This window comes from Xyrauchen texanus, chromosome 4 (assembly GCF_025860055.1).
Source record: "Xyrauchen texanus isolate HMW12.3.18 chromosome 4, RBS_HiC_50CHRs, whole genome shotgun sequence".
Lineage (NCBI taxonomy): Eukaryota > Metazoa > Chordata > Actinopteri > Cypriniformes > Catostomidae > Xyrauchen > Xyrauchen texanus.
This window is the reverse complement of record NC_068279.1, coordinates 48,940,280-48,958,133: the sequence shown is the minus strand read 5'-3', so window position 1 is coordinate 48,958,133 and position 17,854 is coordinate 48,940,280. Positions and strand designations below refer to the sequence as shown.

The window sequence follows — 17,854 nt, the reverse complement described above, 5'->3', positions numbered from 1 at the left end:
TAATAGCAATTCAATTGTTGATATCTAGAATAGACATTTTTACTAGTAACCACGTAATTGTTGTTATCAAGAATGAGCATTTTAACTAGTAAAAATGTAATTGTTGATATCAAGAATTAGCATTGTTACTAGTGGAAATGTAATTTCTGATATCAAATATTGCCATTGTTACTAGTAGATTTGGAATTCCTGATATCAATAACTATCATTTTAACTAGTGAAAATTGAATTGTTGATATCAAGAATTCATATACTGGAAATGAATAAAAGTTAAAACGGCTTGCCATATAATTCATGCTATTTGTTCATATGCTTATTTGTTTTAAAAAATGAAGGGGGACATTTGGGCCTGTCCCAATACCCACACATTTGGTCTTTGTACTGTTGATTTATAGGGATAGTTCAACCAAAAATGAAAATGTATCTCATTTACGTACAGAAGATTGTTTAGATGATAATCTCAGCTCTGTAGGTCCATATATTACAAGTGAATGGTGACCAAAAGCAAGACTGTTTTCAGTGCAAAGTTTAAACTAATTGAAACTGCATTTTTAGTTTGGAGATTTCACCAGCAGATGGTAAAAAATGTCATGTCTAAACTCTGAAAATATAGTGGAACATCACATTATTTCCCTGACAATCACTGTTGTAGCCGTGTACATGTAATGACGGTGTGGATGTGCTTTTTTTTCTTCGTAAGGGAGGACCCGGGTTCAATATCCCCATATGTCCTACTTTTCCCCATCCTGTTTCCACTCTTAATATTTCCTTTAATCCTACTTATAATATTATATCAAAATTAATATAAATATTGATTGCATCACAGTGATTTAGTCCCGGTGAAGGTCTGGAAGTGGAGAGAAAAGTGTGATCCAGGTTAAATTAACCATTGTTTTACTAGAGTAATTGTGTAGAAATCATGTTTTCCAGCAGAAGCCATAATGCAATCAATCATAGTTTTACTGCAGTAATATACTTTTAATATAGTATACATGTTTAATTTTGTGGTTACTATAATTGTACTTCAAAATACTATGGTGATCCTTTGGTTAAAGTAGTAAAACCATGGTTAATGTTTATAAGGAAATGTTAGGGTGAGGTTTAGAGATAGGGGTGGGTGTAGAGTGTCTGTGGGACTCTAAATAAACATGATAAACAATAAACGCACTATTTAATTTGGAGTGCAAATAGTATCTCCCACTAGATTTGCACTGGGGTGAAAATAGACTCCGCTATATAATTAACAATGCGTACATTCTCTATACTTTTAATGGAGCCTATATCCAAATCTTGAACCTGCGTTTTCCATGCATATAAAAGGAGTGTCACTGTCATAGATATATGCCTAACATTCAACAAGGATGCAATTATTGCACAAAAGAACATAATTCAGCATACAGACCATTTACATAACCAACTTTTTTATAAATGTGCATTGTTTATATCGCTGATGCTTGACAGGGAATGGACTATATAATAGTATGCAGGCAGTGCAAAAACTGATGAAGAACCTTAGAATTAGATTGCACACAATTTTGCCAAACCCACTTACCAAGACTTAATGGCCATGCCCACTAACTTTGTGCCAATGACTTAAAAGCATAGCACTGCACTTACTGCTTAAAAAGGGGGGACATTTAACAGAAAGTCACATCATGTATAACATAAACCAGACTTCAATTACAAACTGGAATCCATTTTGTTAAACAAGTTTATTGACATCGCAGAAAATGCATTGTAACCTGCCTGCAAAGAAACACAACTCGTTCAGCAAAATCAAAGCACGACTATAAAACAAAGCGTAAAAACTAAAACCAAGCCCAGCCAGACAGAAAAAAGCACAAAGAACAGCTCTACAATTACTTGCATTAATATTAGCACAAATGTAAATACACAGACCCCAACCAACATTTCTTTCTGTACATATTTATACAAAACAAAATGCTTCATGGAGCACACACACAAGACACAATGGTGCAAACTTTTGATTTACTAAAACAATTCAAGTTGATTCAAAAACACACAGTAGGTGGGGATACAATCTAAATTACGAATTCAATTAACTGGACACTTTCATTAAAAAAAAAAAAAAAAAAAAAAGAATAAATAAAAACAGATAAAATGAGAAACAACCATAGTTCCTTCCGTAAGAAAAAAACAACTAAAAAAATAAACACCTATAAAAGGCACATTCATCTGAGTGATCTAACTTTGATTTAAGATAATACTCTGCTTAGGCTGTTGCGGATCAGACATAATTCACTGTAGCCTGTAATAGTTCACTGTAAAGGTTTTACTTGACAGGGCTCCACATCTGGACAGACTGATTTACAGGTGTGTTCCTGCTGGCAAGACTACCTACAACACAACATGGAATCAATCTAGATTATGTGATAAAGTATGACATTTTATCGACAATGTTATGAGTTTAACACTACATTAAAACATTTAATATGAACATTACTGTAAAATGAAATTATAACAGGATTAAAGAGTTCATCAAACAGCTAATGTATTAAGCACGGCATAAAACACCATGTAAAGTACTGGGCTCACCTACTTCAGTACCCAAAATTACCCTCTTTGCTTTCTGCTTTCTCTTCCGGTCCTGTTGAGGACTGCCCTGTACAGTACACACATAGAAGAGCTTTGCATTAATAAGCAAAACTACACTTTTATGAAATAACATTAAAGGAAATAAAACCCACAAAACATACTTGTCTGTCTCTGTCTGAAGCAGGACTTCTTTGGTATGTGTGTGGAGAGGACTCTACAAAGACAAACATGTGGATGTTTGCATGACTCTTGACCAAAGACTCAAACTTACAAAACATGCCTTAATTGTAAACATACCAGGTCTGTCCAGTGTCAGAACCCATTTCACAATTTAATTTTAACATTAAATTTGCGTGTTAAAAATGCAATTAATCATGCTAGCGTAATAAGCAATTTTCCTACTATTCAAGTTTGAAGTGCCACCTGTTTTCAGCAGGGGGCAGTAAGCACAACTGCTGTACAGACAACAAACCATTAGGCTGATCAAAAAAAGCTGGCCCGAGCAAAGTGCAGGGGTCTCAAGACGTGCTTTTTAAAGTTTCAAACTACATTTAACTTGACCTGACACAGCGTTTATGGCTAGAGACAGTGAAAACCTATAACCGATTATGCCATGCAACCACATTGAGATGCACCAAAAGTGTCAGCCAGATGCATGGAATGAAGAAAAAAAAAAACATCCTGATATGAAAATATATCTCAAGTCTACCTCGAGCAGATTGATGAACTCGATTGTAAAATGGATTGCTAAGCCACTTTCTGAATTGTCTAAACAATACTTGATTCATCTGCGACAATAACGTATTTGAATTATCTGATATTTCTTATATTATTATACATTTTATCATATTTATTATAGTCAGTGCTGTTAGTCAATTAAAATATTTTTTCTCAAATCGCATGATTTTCTTTGTGTTAATCACAATTAAATCGCAGATTTACAGAGTGCTTAATTATGACTCTAAATATATTTTCCTGTCAAAATGGATTTAGTTCCTTCAAAACAATAGTTTTATTACCTTTTCCAAAAGAGTATAAACATAAAACGTTTTCCAAAGTCTAAGGTGCCGTTTACAACGTTTTCAACTAAAAACGTTTGAAAATGGGTTTCAAAGTGCATGTTTTTGAAAAGGATGTCGTTATCATCTCCGTGTAAACATACAAAAATGCTAATTTGTGAAAACAATGACGTCATGCTTATTACGTGTTCAGTCTATAGGCATGAACTTCGTCCTTACCTCCAGGGCAAACAGACCTACATGAGATCATCAGTCGCAGTCCTTTAAAAGGTGGCGTGCTTTTTAGTCCAGGGTCACTTGTAGTAAAAAAAGCAACCTCATCCTCCGTCCAGACAAAATTGTTCGATGCTTTCACCATCTTCATTGTTTGTATTCACCGCTCTGTGGAAGACTCCTTATGTGCGCAGGCGCATTGTGTTTCTTTAATATTGCCAACTACTGGCCTGGCATGCACAATACAGCGTTTTTAGTCGTTTTCGCGGATCTGTGTGAACAGGAATCGTTTTGACAATGTTGTCGTCTGTACACAAAACTTTTCAAAAACACAAAGGAAAAATGTTTCCTTCATTGTCGTGTAAACGTACCCTAAGTGGGAGGTTGACTAATTAGTCTCCATATGTTGAGTATTCATTGCAGTAGGCATTAAATCTCTTAAACCCTCATCCTACCATCACGTTTATTAGTGGCTATTAACTTTGCTGCAGAAATTGTGAAGTTGCATTCACATGATTCACTCCGTTTTGAATCATGTGAACTCCACATGAAAAGTGCTTGCAGAAAACGTCTTGTTTTGCTTTTTGTGCTGCCACTGCACATGTAACTTACTTCATCCGAATTGTCCGGTAAGACTGAAGCACAACACGGCGCAGAGGAAACGCTGATGCTTCACTCCAGTGAGTCATGTAAATGCAGCTTTTCATAGGTCTCATCTGGGGTTTTTGTACCAAAATGACAGTTACAAGGTTCTTTCTCCATCATTTACACTGAATCACAGTTGTGTGTGTTTGATATGTGTGTTAATGCGTAAACACGCAATACATTTAAAATGATTAAATTAATTTTAACAGCTCTAATTATATTTAGGATTATTCTGATTACCATATATTGAGTTATCTTTATTTGGGGGCCTTTTGCAGCAAATATTCATATATGAATGTATATCATATATGATTCATTAATCGACATATCGTAATTAATTAAATAAAAAAAAAAATGTATGGATCGATAGCCCTATATTCTACACACCATAAACACATAAACAAGACTGACACAAGATTTCTATAACCAAGCTGACTCTCTTCACATTTCTAGAACACATTTCAGGACTCAAAAACTGCATTTTGAGAGCTTTTGGTAAACACATGCTGTGAATGAAATTACGTCATGAATATTTGGAATACAAAAGTATTGTTGGTGCTTATTCAAAATCGATTTGACGGACAAACGAGCACCTCGATATGGCTCGTTCATTAAAGGATGCCTTGACAAATTTGATAAGACTTTCGTTTGTTTGTTTACTTATTTCTTAGAATAGAAATTGGGATTGACAATTAAACAGTCACACCTGTTCATAAATCTCAATGAAAATCCAAAACACTGAGAAACTATCATAGGTAAATGTCCAAATCAAGCGCAACTAAAATGAAACAATGCAATGACATGAGATGAAGAGCTACCTAGAGATTTAGACAGCAGGCAGTCTCTCTTTATGTGAGAACTTGAGCCGCACAGAAAACAGCATCTCTCTTCCTTCTGTCGCCACCTTCCATTCTTATAAGGGTTGCATTCCTTCATTCCCTTGCAGAACTTCATGTTGTCACGCCCACTGAGCAATCCATCAGTATTGTCATGCCTCTGTCTTCATATATCATCAAAAAAAGAAATCAATGAACAACAGCAGCAGCTAAAATGCATAATGTGTCTGATTTAATTCTGTTTTGGCATGTGCTGAGGTGTAAGTGCAAGGCAAAGACAGATATGGCTTCGTATTATTTATGGATTGTGAATTTATTTTTCAATTTAACTAACTAAAGGACTAACAAAATCAAATGAAATAAACTTCTCAGTAACAATTAGCAAGTTACAAATTCTCTATGGATTTCTGTATGGGGTTCCCTCATTTAAATCAATTGAATTTCCTTGATTTTTCTAGTTGTTAATGATTAATGGATGAAAATGTAAAAAAGCTATTTCTTGCCAAAGAAATACCATATTTCAGAGCTGAGCATAATGAATATACTCTCACTGACCACTTTATTAGGTACACCTGTACAACTACTTGTTCATGCCATTATCTAATCAGCCAATTGTGTGGAAGCAGTGCAATGCATAAAATCATGCAGATACAAGGTCAGGAGCTTCAGTTAATATTCACATAATCCATCATAATGGGGATAAAAATGTGATCTTATTGATTTTTTTCTGCCAGACGGGCTGCTTTGCGTATTTATGTAACATCTCCTGGGATTGTCACACACAACAGTCTCTAGAGTTACTCAGAATGGTGCCAAAAACAAAAACATCCAGTGAGCGGCAGTTCTGCAGACGGAAACACCTTGTTGATGAGAGAGGTCAACAGAGAATGGCCAGACTGGTTCGAGCTGACTCAGATAACCACTCTGTACAACTGTAGTGAGCAGAGGAGCATCTTTGAATGCACAACACATCAAACCTCGAGCAGATGGGCTAAGACCACGTTGGGTTCCACTTCTGTCAGCCAAGAACAGAAAACTGAGGTTGCTGTTTGCACAGGCTCACCAAACTGGACAGATAAAGACTGAAAAAACATTGCTTGGTCTGATGAGTCTTGATTTTTGTTGAGGTACACAGATGGTAGGGTCAGAATTTATGGTAAAAATGGTAAATGGTCTGCACTTATATAGCGCTTTTTTGTTTTAACCTTAACACTGTGTCCCAATCACCCATTCATACACCAATGGCGGCAGAGCTGCCATGCAAGGTGCTAGCCTGCAAATGGGAGCAACTTAGGGTTAAGTGTCTTACCCAAGGACACTTCGGCACGTGGAGTAGTGTGGGCCGGGTATCGAACCCCCAACCCTGCGATTGGCAGCCGACCCGCTCTACCACCTGAGCCAGAGCCACCCACAATTTGGTGACAAAAGCACGAATCCATAGACCCAACCTGCCTTATCAATAGTCTAGGCTGGTGGCGGTGGTGTAATGGTGTGGGGAATGTTTTCTTGGCACACTTTGGCACACTTAATACCAATCAATCATCACTTGAATGCCACAGCCTATTTGAGTATTATTGTGGACCATGTGCATCCCTTCATAGCCACAATTTATCCATCTTCTGATGGCTACTACCAGCATGATAATGCAACATGTCACAAAGCAAATGTCTTCTCAAACTGGCTTCATGAAAATGACAATGAGTTCACTGTTCTTTAGTTTGGGATGTGGTAGAACAGGAGATTCGTAGCATGAATGTGCAGCTGACATACATACACACACACACACACACACACACACAGAATATTCATTATGCTCAGCTCTAAAATAACGCATTTCATCAGCTAGAAATTGCTCTTATTTAATATAGAAATTTCCATGACTTTAAGATTGTATTAATCTCCATGACTTTTCCAGATAAAGTAGCCTTTCTGGACATTAACTTAAGTCATAAAGTGCTTCTCAAATATATTCAAATGAAATGCTGTTTAATAATTGACTAGTACATCACTGTTACTGTATAATCTGTACTATGCATAACATTGACACTGTGAAGCATTACCAACCATTTCCAATGCCATTTTCTAAAAGTTTTTCTAGCAATCTTTGGTTTGAAAGATTATCAAATACATATTCAAAACAAATTATTAAAAAAATAAAATACAATTTAGCTAAATTACCTCTTTCTCATTGGACAGTCTTTCATAAAATGTCCAATCTTCCCACAAATCCGGCAGCAGCGGTCGTTGGGTGCGAGTTTGCCCTCGGTGAGCACCTCTGGGTCAAAAAAGTACTCCTGCCAAAACAAAACTGACATTAAAACTCACGTGACTTGAAAAGGTACTGTAGAGAAAGTAGGTGGACACAAACCATTTTATTTGAATACTCTGGGGGGTAAACTCTGACAGGGGTGCCGAAGACACTGCGTGCATTGATGAAGGCTTTCATGATGAAGCTGGCCACTGAAAACATCAAGGAAGATGCGACCAGTTATTGAAGTGTAGTGCTTTAATCAACATCAAGCCAACAAATTTTATCTCTACATCTTTTCAATGTAATTTAAACATGTCTGTTGTACATGTCCTGACATGTAATCGTAGAAAACATTCCCTGTCTTAGGTCAGTTGGGATCACTACTTCATTTTAAGAATGTGAAATGTCAAAATAATAGTAGAGAGAATTATTTATTTCAGCTTTTAGTTCTTTCACCACATTCCCAGTGGGTCAGAAGTTTACATACACTTTGTAAGTATTTGGTAGCATTGCCACTAAATTGTTTATCTTGGGTCAAACTTTTTGAGTAGCCTCCACAAGCTTCTCACAATAAGTTGCTGGAATTTTGACCCATTCCTCCAGACAGAACTGGTGTAACTGAGTCAGATTTTAAGTTCACACACGCTTTCAGTTCTGCCCACGAATTGTCTGTCGGATTGAGGTCAGAGCTTTGTGATGGCCACTCCAATACCTTGACTTTGTTGTTCTTAAGCCACAACTCCACAATAATCTGGAGGTATGCTTGGGGTCATTTTCCATTTGGAAGACCCATTTGCGACCAAGCTTGAACTTCCTAGCTGAAGTCTTGAGATGTTGCTTCAACATATCCACATCATTTTCCTTCCTCATGATGCCATCTATTTTGTGAAGTGCACCAGTCCCTCCTGCAGCAAAGCACCCCCACAACATGATGCTGCCATACCCATGCTTCAGGGTTGAGATGGTGATCTTTGGCTAGCAAGCCTCACCCTTTTTCCTCCAGACAAAATGATGGGTCTTTATAGCCAAACAGTTAAATTATTGTTTAATCAGACCAGAGGACATTTCTCCAAAAAGTAAGATCTTTGTCCGCATGTGAACATGCAAACTGTAGTCTGGCTTTTTTATGGTGGTTTTGGAGTAGTGGCTTAATCATTGCGGAGCAGCTTTTCAGGTTATGTCGATATAGGACTCGCTTTACTGTGGATCTAGATACTTGTTTACCCGTTTCCTCCAGCATCTTCACAAGGTCCTTTGCTGTTGTCTGGGATTGATTTGCACTTTTCGTACCAAACTACATTCATCTCTATGGAGACAGAATGCATAGTGTTTATACTTTCGTACTATTGTTTGTACAGATGAATGTGGTACCTTCTGGCATTTGGAAATTGCTCCCAAGGATGAACCAGACTTTTGTGGAGGTCCACAATATTTTTTTCTGAGGTCTTGGGTGATTCTCCCATGATGTCAAGCAAAGAGCCACAGAGCTTGAAGGTAGGCCTTAAAATACATCTACAGATGCACCTCCAATTGACTCCAATTTGCATATCAGAAGCTAATTGGCTAATTGCATAAAGGCTTGACATAATTTTCTGGAATTTTCTAAGCAGCTTATAGGCACAGTTAACTTAGTGTATGTAAACTTCTGACCCACTAGAATTGTGATTTAGTCAATTAACAGTGAAAAAAATCTGTCAGTAAAAAATTACTCATGCCATGCACTAAGTAGATGTTCTAAATGACTTGCCAAAACTCAAGTTTCCTAATATGTAGGTTTAATGACTTCAACCTAAGTGTACGTAAACTTCTGACTTCAAAAGGTAGGGATGTGCACAAGTAATCGATTATTTATCGAGAACATTTCTGTGGGCCTTTTCTTTCATTAAGCTAGATATTTAATTAAAGTAAATGCTGATAAGCTGTATTAAATATATATATGCTGTATGTTGTACTGTAAATTAATGTACTCAGACAGGTAGTATTTTATCAGTAAATCTCTGGCAGCCCAGAAATAAGAGTAATAGTGATAACAAAAAGTAGAATACAGTAACTTTGCATGTTGGAGTTAGAGTAACAACAAAAGGAAAAGAAAAATTACATACTTCTCCGTGAGAGACCAGCTCCGAGATTATGACTCAAATCAAAGGGATCTAAAACAACAAGATAAAGACAATGTATACACAACTGATCAATCATGATATTGCACCCCATCTAGTTTTGGGGAACATAATGAGTTCACTATTGGGTAACGTCTAATAAAAGTAACTATTTAGATTGCATTGTTGCAAATTTAAGTAACACATTAGTAGTTTGTTTCAGAGGTTTTCAACTGCATTTGTCAGTATATGAAATCGAAAATTAATGTTACTTACTTAATGTCACATATTATGATGATGCAAAAAATCCCAAAATAGTAGCATTACATTTAAAAAGTAATCTAATTATATAACGCATTACCCTCTAATATTGCATACTGGGTTCTTGGTCTGATTCATGCCATCATAATAGCAGTATGGCCTCACCCTCGATGGCAAGATGTTTGGAGGTCCACTGCTTCTTAAAAGTGGTGAGAGACTCCTTCCTGCGGACACAGATGACGTTCTCCTTGAAGTCAAAAATCTCTGTGTAAAATTGCAGCAGCCCGAGCCACAGTTCCCCCACCGACTCCTTATTCTTCTTGTACTCTGGCCAGTAATTACACTGTGGAATAAACAATCCCACACTTGGCAACATTCAAGCCACATTTTTGTGCTGCATGTTTAAAGAAATAGTTCACCCCAAAAATTCTGTCATCATTTACTCACGACTTGCCTTCTTCCATGGAATACAAAAGATAAGCAGAATGTTAAAGACTGACATGAAAGCCTAAATAAATTTCATTGTATAAAAAAAAAAGAGCCAATGAAAACGAATGGTGACTAAAGGCCCCTGCATACTAACCAACGAAATCTAAGAAGGGTTCATAACCGCTCGCCATGGCAAACTTTGAGGAAAACGTCTTACCGGCTGCAAAACACATTTTTACTTCCATTGGTCCAGATCATTAGCAGATGTGACCTGGAGCTCCTCCTACTTTGAAGCCCACAGTGAATTCCCGTTCGATCAGTTAAGATCAGTCAACATGAACACAATGGCATACAAAGTTATTAGCGAGCTGGTGCTAATTTACCTACATCTGTACGATTGTTTGAGTAGAGACATTTTCGAAGACCATGTCATGCATTTTTTTGTTTAATTAGCCTACTAATGAATCAAATCTACTCATTATTCTTAAGTGCCCATTCACTCTGTTGTTTGATATGCTGCTTCACATTTGTTTCATCTGCAGCAGGAAGATATTCACACATCTACCTAAAGTAAGATATGACAATCATCATTCTTTTGTCTGTATTCTACCCATTAACCCATCTTTGCAGTAGTATCAGTGTAAATCATAAATTACAATAACAGAGTGTAACCAGCGCACATTATGGTTGTGTATAGCGTGTTAGTGCATTAGCGCCATGAATGCAAAAGGTAAACGTCACAAATTACACATTACCAACTGCATATTTATTTATTTAAATCATCGACTTGTTAAAACAGCTTCTTTTACTGATCTCTTGTGAATTCTACTCATAGAATGAGGCATAAAGTCATTGATAACACATTTTAATGTCATATTAGTTGATGACATGTAGAGCGTCCTCATATTTAAATGCTCGTCTAAACGCCTTCCCTAGCGGTGTGGCTGGAGTCTGTATGTTCGCAAACAGGATGTCGTTGCTCAGCTTTTTCGAACTTCTTTTTACCTCTGAACAGAGAATGAAGTAGAACTTCCCTGTAAGTGTACTGGGGCCTTCAGGCTAACTTTTTCCAAACATCTCCTTTTGTGTACAGGGATATAGAGTATCTGCCATGGAAAGCTTTTAAGCCAACATTCAGATTACTTTGTGATACTTTAAGGAATGCTACAGCATTAAATCACAATTTTTTAATTACAGCTAGCACACTAAGCTATTAAACATAATAATTTCTTTTATATAATTTTCCTGGACCTCATGTGATGAACCATCAAATTCACTCACCAAATTCTTTAAATCCTTAAAGAAATGTACATCCCAGCCATCTACAAGCACTACAGGTTTCCTCTCCCCATCAAATATCTATATATATAAAAAAAATGATTTATTTATTCTACATCTATTCTAACATGAGCACATTATAATTTACATTTGATCATTTCTGCCATTGTTTCGATGATAAAATACTTTCTCTTATCCCACTTTAAAGGAATAGTTCACCCAAAAATTATAGTTCTCTTACACTTATGCCATCTTAAAACTCGTATGACTTTCTTCAGCAAAACACAAACAAAGATATTTTCATTGGGATGTAAATACATCTATTCAATGCAAGTCAATGAGGCCCAACACTTCCAAGCTCAAAAAAGGAAAAGTCAGCATAAAGGTAATACACACAACTCAAGTGGTTAAATCCATGTCTTTCTCAAGTGATATGGTCAGTTTTGAGTGAGAAACAGACCAAAATGTAACTTTTTTTCAAATTATTTTTCTGCAGTCTTCAAGCCGCAATCATTGATGCTCGATGAAATGTACTTGCTCTTGACGCATATGCAGAGTACATGTACATGAGCAGTGTGTGTCAGAAGACATGGGTTCAACCACTGGATTAGTATGGATTACCTTTATGCTGCCTTTATGTCCTTTTTAGAGCTTGGAAGTGTTGAACCCCATTGACTTGAATTGTATGGATAATTTCATATTATATCCCCATCAAAATATTTTTGTTTGTGTTCTGCAGAAGACAGAAAGTCGTAAGAGTTTGAGAGAGAATAAGGGTGTGTAAATGAATGGAGGTGAACTTATTTGAATGAGCACATAAGTAACTTAAGCAAGTCATCCGTAGGCTCATTCTCCTGAAAAGTGTCATACTGTGGCGTTATCAAAACATCGCTCTGTTTGAGAATCCTGACCAGCCTGACACAGAAACACTGGCTCAACCAATGGGAAAGGTTTGCGATGGGACATACTGTTTGTCCAGTCTCTGGCATACGGTGAAGTGTTCAGGAAACCTTTTTGACAACAGTGAGAATTTATGCACTTCCGCTTGGTGACACTAGTGTCGCACAAATTACACACTTCACCTTTACATAATTTCTGCATATTAAGGTGCAACAGGAGAAAGTATTTTAACAGAAAAAGTAACACAGTTTAGTTTGGTTTAAAGTACACATTTAGCTTAGAAACAATGAAAAAGCTTGCTATTAATTACTTAATTACAGCTAAAAGCTTTGGAAAAATGTATAGGCAACAAGAAGCACACCTCTTGGAGAACAGGGATAACAGGAGGGTTTCTTTGTTGAAGGAAGTACAGCACCATAAGTGTGTAGGCATAGGAAGATAAACTGCCACGTGATGCATCTCCAATGTCACATACCTGAAGAAACAAGAATCATTTCATTCTCATGATCAAGATATCACATTTACATGTGGACCACTGATCATTAATATCAAAGCCACAACCAAAGTCATTGGTCACATCCCCACTACTCCCAAAAAAATTTAAACATTTGGGCAGCTCCAATATAAAACTATTGGGAAGTTTTCACTAAAAAGCAACTTGCTTGACTCTGATAAATCAAGTTATTATCACTAAAGCAATGATGGCACCACAATCTGATATTTAATCAATGTGTCAAACTTACTTTAGAAAACACTTTCATGACATAGCAGAGGATCTTCACACGAGCATCAATTGCAGCATATGATGCCAGTAACTGTGTGTTGTGCAGAGCCTGAGGGGACAAAGTAGGAAATTCTTATGAATCTGGGCATGACCCCAGGAATCTAACGAGACCAGCCTCCTCACTTTAGGCCAAACTATTCAGAAGTTATAAGCAAAAATAGCCTGACCACTAGGTGGCACTGTGCCGAAATGCTGCAGGCACCCTCAGGTCATGCTTGTGATGACATACCAAGTTTCGTGTCAATATGCTGAAAAATTGTGAAGATGCAGCCTCGCGTCCATGTCGTGTTCCCAATCAAATTTGTTGAAGTGTTATACAAGAACGGATAGATCGTAAATCTCAAAACTTTTTGTCATGAGTGTCTCTAGATGTTACGTGTTAAATTTGAGCGATTGGACATATGGTCTAGGAGTTCAAAAAAAGTCTTTTTTTTTCTGAAAATTTGGAAAATCGAGTGGGCAGAGCTACAAAACTATGCGACATTTCCTTGACCAAAGGAATCAGAGGACAAAATCATTTTGTTTATAGGACTTGAGGCCCGGGTTTACCTCATTTTTCGGTGTTTCGGAACGCGCCCAGCCGACTGCGTTGCCTTTCAGAGTATACTCTTCTGATCGAGAGGGATTAAATTAACGTGTCTGACGCATGCCCACTACAGCAGATTTTAGATTACTTTTTTAGTACAGTCAATGGCCAGTGCCTGCACCGACGATGCGCACAGATGAGGACCGTAGCCACGGGTCGAGAAAATCTGGGCCATGTGGACCGTGTTGATGACACTCCGCTGTGCGAGAGAGATACAACATAGCAAAAACAACATAGCTGCATTACGTCACAACCGTAACAGCGGAGTGATCAGCAACGTGGAGAACCAACGTATACTCAGGCCTTTACACTTCAGAAGTTATCGGCCGAAACGCAAGTTAAATTTTAACTGTTGGCGGCGCTAGAGGGTTTGAGTGAGAGACCCCAAATTTGGGTCAGTTCCATTTGAGAGTGTCCTGTATCAGTGTGCCAAATTTCATAACTTTCCTATGTACAGCTATATGGGTTCCATAGACTTTTGGCGGAAGAATAAGAACACTAACAGATAAATAGGAGCTCCATTGGTGCTTGGCCCCAAATACTAAATACACAATGAGAAAACAGAGTTTTTGTTCTTGTGAAATATTAGCACTATAAACCCTGACAATATGTGGCCTGCACTTTAATTGGGCTAATGCTTAGTTTCTGTTTAACTGTATCATGGACAAAAATAATTGAATACAGTTATTCTCTCACCAGTGTATTGTACAAGCTTATATCTCCCTCTAGTCCAGTTTTGATGTGGTAAAACTTCACAATTGGGACTTTGGCAGTAGTAATAGGCAGGATGTTTCTCACACCTAAAATGAATGGAAGAACAAACATGGGGAGAGGAAAAGAGAGTTGGAGGCAGCAGGAGCAGGGGCAAAACAAAATCACTCTTATTTTACCAGCATACACCTACATTGAGGTAGACCTACATATCGGTTTTACAGATTATTTGTAAATACTTATACATACATGTGGAGCATAGAAACAAAGTCTTCGTTAAATGTTTGATTCTTTTAGCCTCAATTTAGCCTGCCATAAGCCAAGACATTTTTTATCATTCTATAAATTGATTTTAAAAAACTATCAGCTGATTAATCGGTTATCGGCATAATCCACTATCGGTTGATCGCCTTCCTGAAAAATACAGGGGGCTTCATGAAGTTATATAGAGGAAAAACCTTTATGTTCCTTAAAATAACAAATAAACAGATAATTATTAAACGCACACACACACACAGATTTTGTAGATTCAATTATATTATTGATACTGCCTTTGCCACAATTATGTATTATTATGCATATATGTTTTACTGCAGGGGAGACTGGATTAGATCAGTTATATTATTTTGCCAAATTATTTAACAATTAAACATTCTCCGCATCCTCTTTATCCTTCATCCTTTAGTAGTGTAAACAACAGGCAATATTGCAATTACACCCAGAACACTGCCAGCTTACCTTGGTGTTTGCGTAGTGCTTTAGCCAAGCTCTCAATAATTGCAATGGAGTCCAAGCCCTGTCAAAGAGAATGTGTGCAAGGCACCAGAAATGGAAACTAAATGATCGCTACAGAATAAAGTGAGAAATAATTAAAAAAAAAGCTAATAATTCACAGTTTTACTATTTATTTCACAAACCAATGCTATAGTGTCTCCTTGTTTACCTGTCATAGTCCCTCTGACCAATGTGTACAAAGTACTTTTCTTTAAAAATAGACATTTATTGGCCTTTATTTGATAGGCAAGTGAAGAAAAAGTAGTTTATCGTCACTATTAAGCACAATTAAGAATAGTTGTGAACCACTATTATTGGAGTTGATACTTTGTCTGCCTGAAGAAAAAAAAAAGCCTTTGTGCATTACCTCTGCTGTGTCCTGGCCTTCTATAGTCATACAGATGTCTAAGTCACTCTGTTTAAAGCCAAAGCCATTCTTAGATGATCCAAACAGAACCAACTTGGCTCCTGTTGAACATATATGAATTATTTATCATCTGCATAGTCCTTCCATTATGTTTATGTAAAACAATTAAGATACAATAACAGAGTAACTGAGTAAACCTGATGAACGGTCGGGTCATATTCCACACCGAAATCAAAATAGAAAAATTCGAAATTATATTTGTATCACGAATATGAAGCCCATATTAAAGGTAGTTCACCCAAAAAAGAAAATTCTCTCATGCCATCCCAGATGTGTATGACTATCTTTCTTCAGCAGAACACAAAGATTTTTAGAAGAATATCTCAGCTCTGAAGGTCCATACAATGCAAGTGAATGGTGATCAGATCTTTGTAGCTCCACAAATGACAAAGGAAACATAAAAGTAATTAATATGATTCCAGTGGTTAAATCCATGTCTTCAGAAGCAGTATAACAGATGTGGGATAGAAACAGAACAAAATGTAAGTCCTTTTTTTATTTTCTCCTTTTTCTCCCCAATTTGGAATGCCCAAATTCCAATGGACTCTTAAGTCCTTGTGGTGGCGTAGTACAAATCTCAGTCGCCTCCACGTCTGAGACGTCAATCCATGCATCTTATCACATGGCTTGTTGTGCACATTACCCAGCACATGTGGAGGCTTCACGCCATCCACTGCGGCATCCACACCCAACTCACCAAGCGCCCAACTGAGCGAACCACATTATAGCGACCACAAGGAGGTTACCCCATGTGACTCTACCCTCCCTAGCAACCGGGAAAATGTGGTTGCTTAGGAGACCTGGCTGGAGTCACTCAGCATGCCCTGGGATTTGAACTCACAACTCCAGAGGTGGTAGTCAGCATCTTTACTTATTGAGCTACCCAGGTCCATAAGTGCTTTTTGTTTTTTACTCCAAATCTCCACTTTCACTTTTACATCTGTAAGTCACATGTGGTGCCTATTAAGATTCACTTTCACATGTGAAAGTTAAAGTTAAAGTGAAGATTGAGTAAAAAATTACTTAAATATTGTTCGGTTTCTTACCCACACCTTCATATCACTTCTGAAGGTATGGATTTAAACACTGGAGTCTTATGGATTACTTTGGTTTCCTTTATGTGACTTTTGTAGCAACATAGGTCTGGTCACCATTCACTTGCATTTATGGACCTACAGAGCTGAAATATTCTTCTAAAAATCTTTATTTGTGTTCTGCTGTAGAAAGTCAACACTTCTGGGATGGCATGAGGGTGAGTAAATGATGAGAGCATTTTCTTCTTTGGGCAAACTATCCTTTTAAAGACCATTAATATTATAAGACATTTTCTCATGATAATTAAGCATGTTTAAACCAATACTCAATTGCCTACTGTTTACTGTAATAAGAGCAAAAATAATTCTGTTGAACTGTCAACTACATTTGTACAGTTCAAGTGCAAGTATACCTCACGGTTGCATTTGTTGTACTGAATATAATATGCAGACACTAAGTAAATGTGTTACCTGGCACTTGACATCTCAAGAATGTCTCCAAGTCCTGCAGAATATGCTCTCTGACCTGCTCCTCAACATCATCTGGTGCAAAGTCACCTAAAGAAATGCGATTATTTTTTACTGAAACTAAGAAATTAAGTGAACGAGAGATGTCAAAATCAAATTAAAAACTAGTAAACATTCCAAAGATCTCATTCCACTAGTGAAAATGCTTCTATTTTGCATTGTTTTTTTAATTTAAGGGTCAATGACAATGTTTTAATTTCGGATCTATTCAAAAATCACATAAAACAATGACTTGAATACACCTTGATTATGATTAACATGGTTTCAAAGTCATTTTTACAATCTTTCTGGGGCTGAAAGTAAAAAAAAAAAAAAAAGCTGAAGATTTAGAAAAAAAAAAAGAAATGTTGGTAAGACATTATAGATTATCAGAATAATCTAATTATTTCTATGAAACGTTCTTTTTTTAGATATTAATATTTGAAGAACTTATCCACCAAATCATTCATACGGTGTGACCAACATGCCGGTTGCCATTTTGCTTCTTTGTGACAAAATTAACAAAAAAATATATATATTTCAAGAT

The 17,854-nt window shown here is 36.9% G+C and overlaps 1 protein-coding gene across 1 annotated transcript in view; it reads right to left on the bottom strand.

Annotated features, from left to right (window-relative positions):
* Positions 1-1,722: 1,722 nt before the first annotated feature.
* The window catches only part of LOC127641568 (uncharacterized), a 23,260-nt gene continuing 7,128 nt past the window's right edge, over positions 1,723-17,854 (bottom strand). Inside the window, exons 2-16 of the mRNA XM_052124578.1 lie at positions 17,272-17,358; positions 15,707-15,807; positions 15,304-15,361; positions 14,551-14,654; positions 13,228-13,317; positions 12,846-12,959; positions 11,588-11,665; positions 10,043-10,220; positions 9,623-9,670; positions 7,638-7,729; positions 7,448-7,563; positions 5,252-5,433; positions 2,718-2,770; positions 2,557-2,623; positions 1,723-2,358 (exon numbers count right to left, since the gene is read on the bottom strand). Of these exons, the coding sequence (XP_051980538.1) occupies positions 2,294-2,358; positions 2,557-2,623; positions 2,718-2,770; positions 5,252-5,433; positions 7,448-7,563; positions 7,638-7,729; positions 9,623-9,670; positions 10,043-10,220; positions 11,588-11,665; positions 12,846-12,959; positions 13,228-13,317; positions 14,551-14,654; positions 15,304-15,361; positions 15,707-15,807; positions 17,272-17,358 (1,433 nt within the window). The 3' untranslated portion in view covers positions 1,723-2,293. The remainder of the gene's footprint in view (positions 2,359-2,556; positions 2,624-2,717; positions 2,771-5,251; positions 5,434-7,447; positions 7,564-7,637; positions 7,730-9,622; positions 9,671-10,042; positions 10,221-11,587; positions 11,666-12,845; positions 12,960-13,227; positions 13,318-14,550; positions 14,655-15,303; positions 15,362-15,706; positions 15,808-17,271; positions 17,359-17,854) is intronic.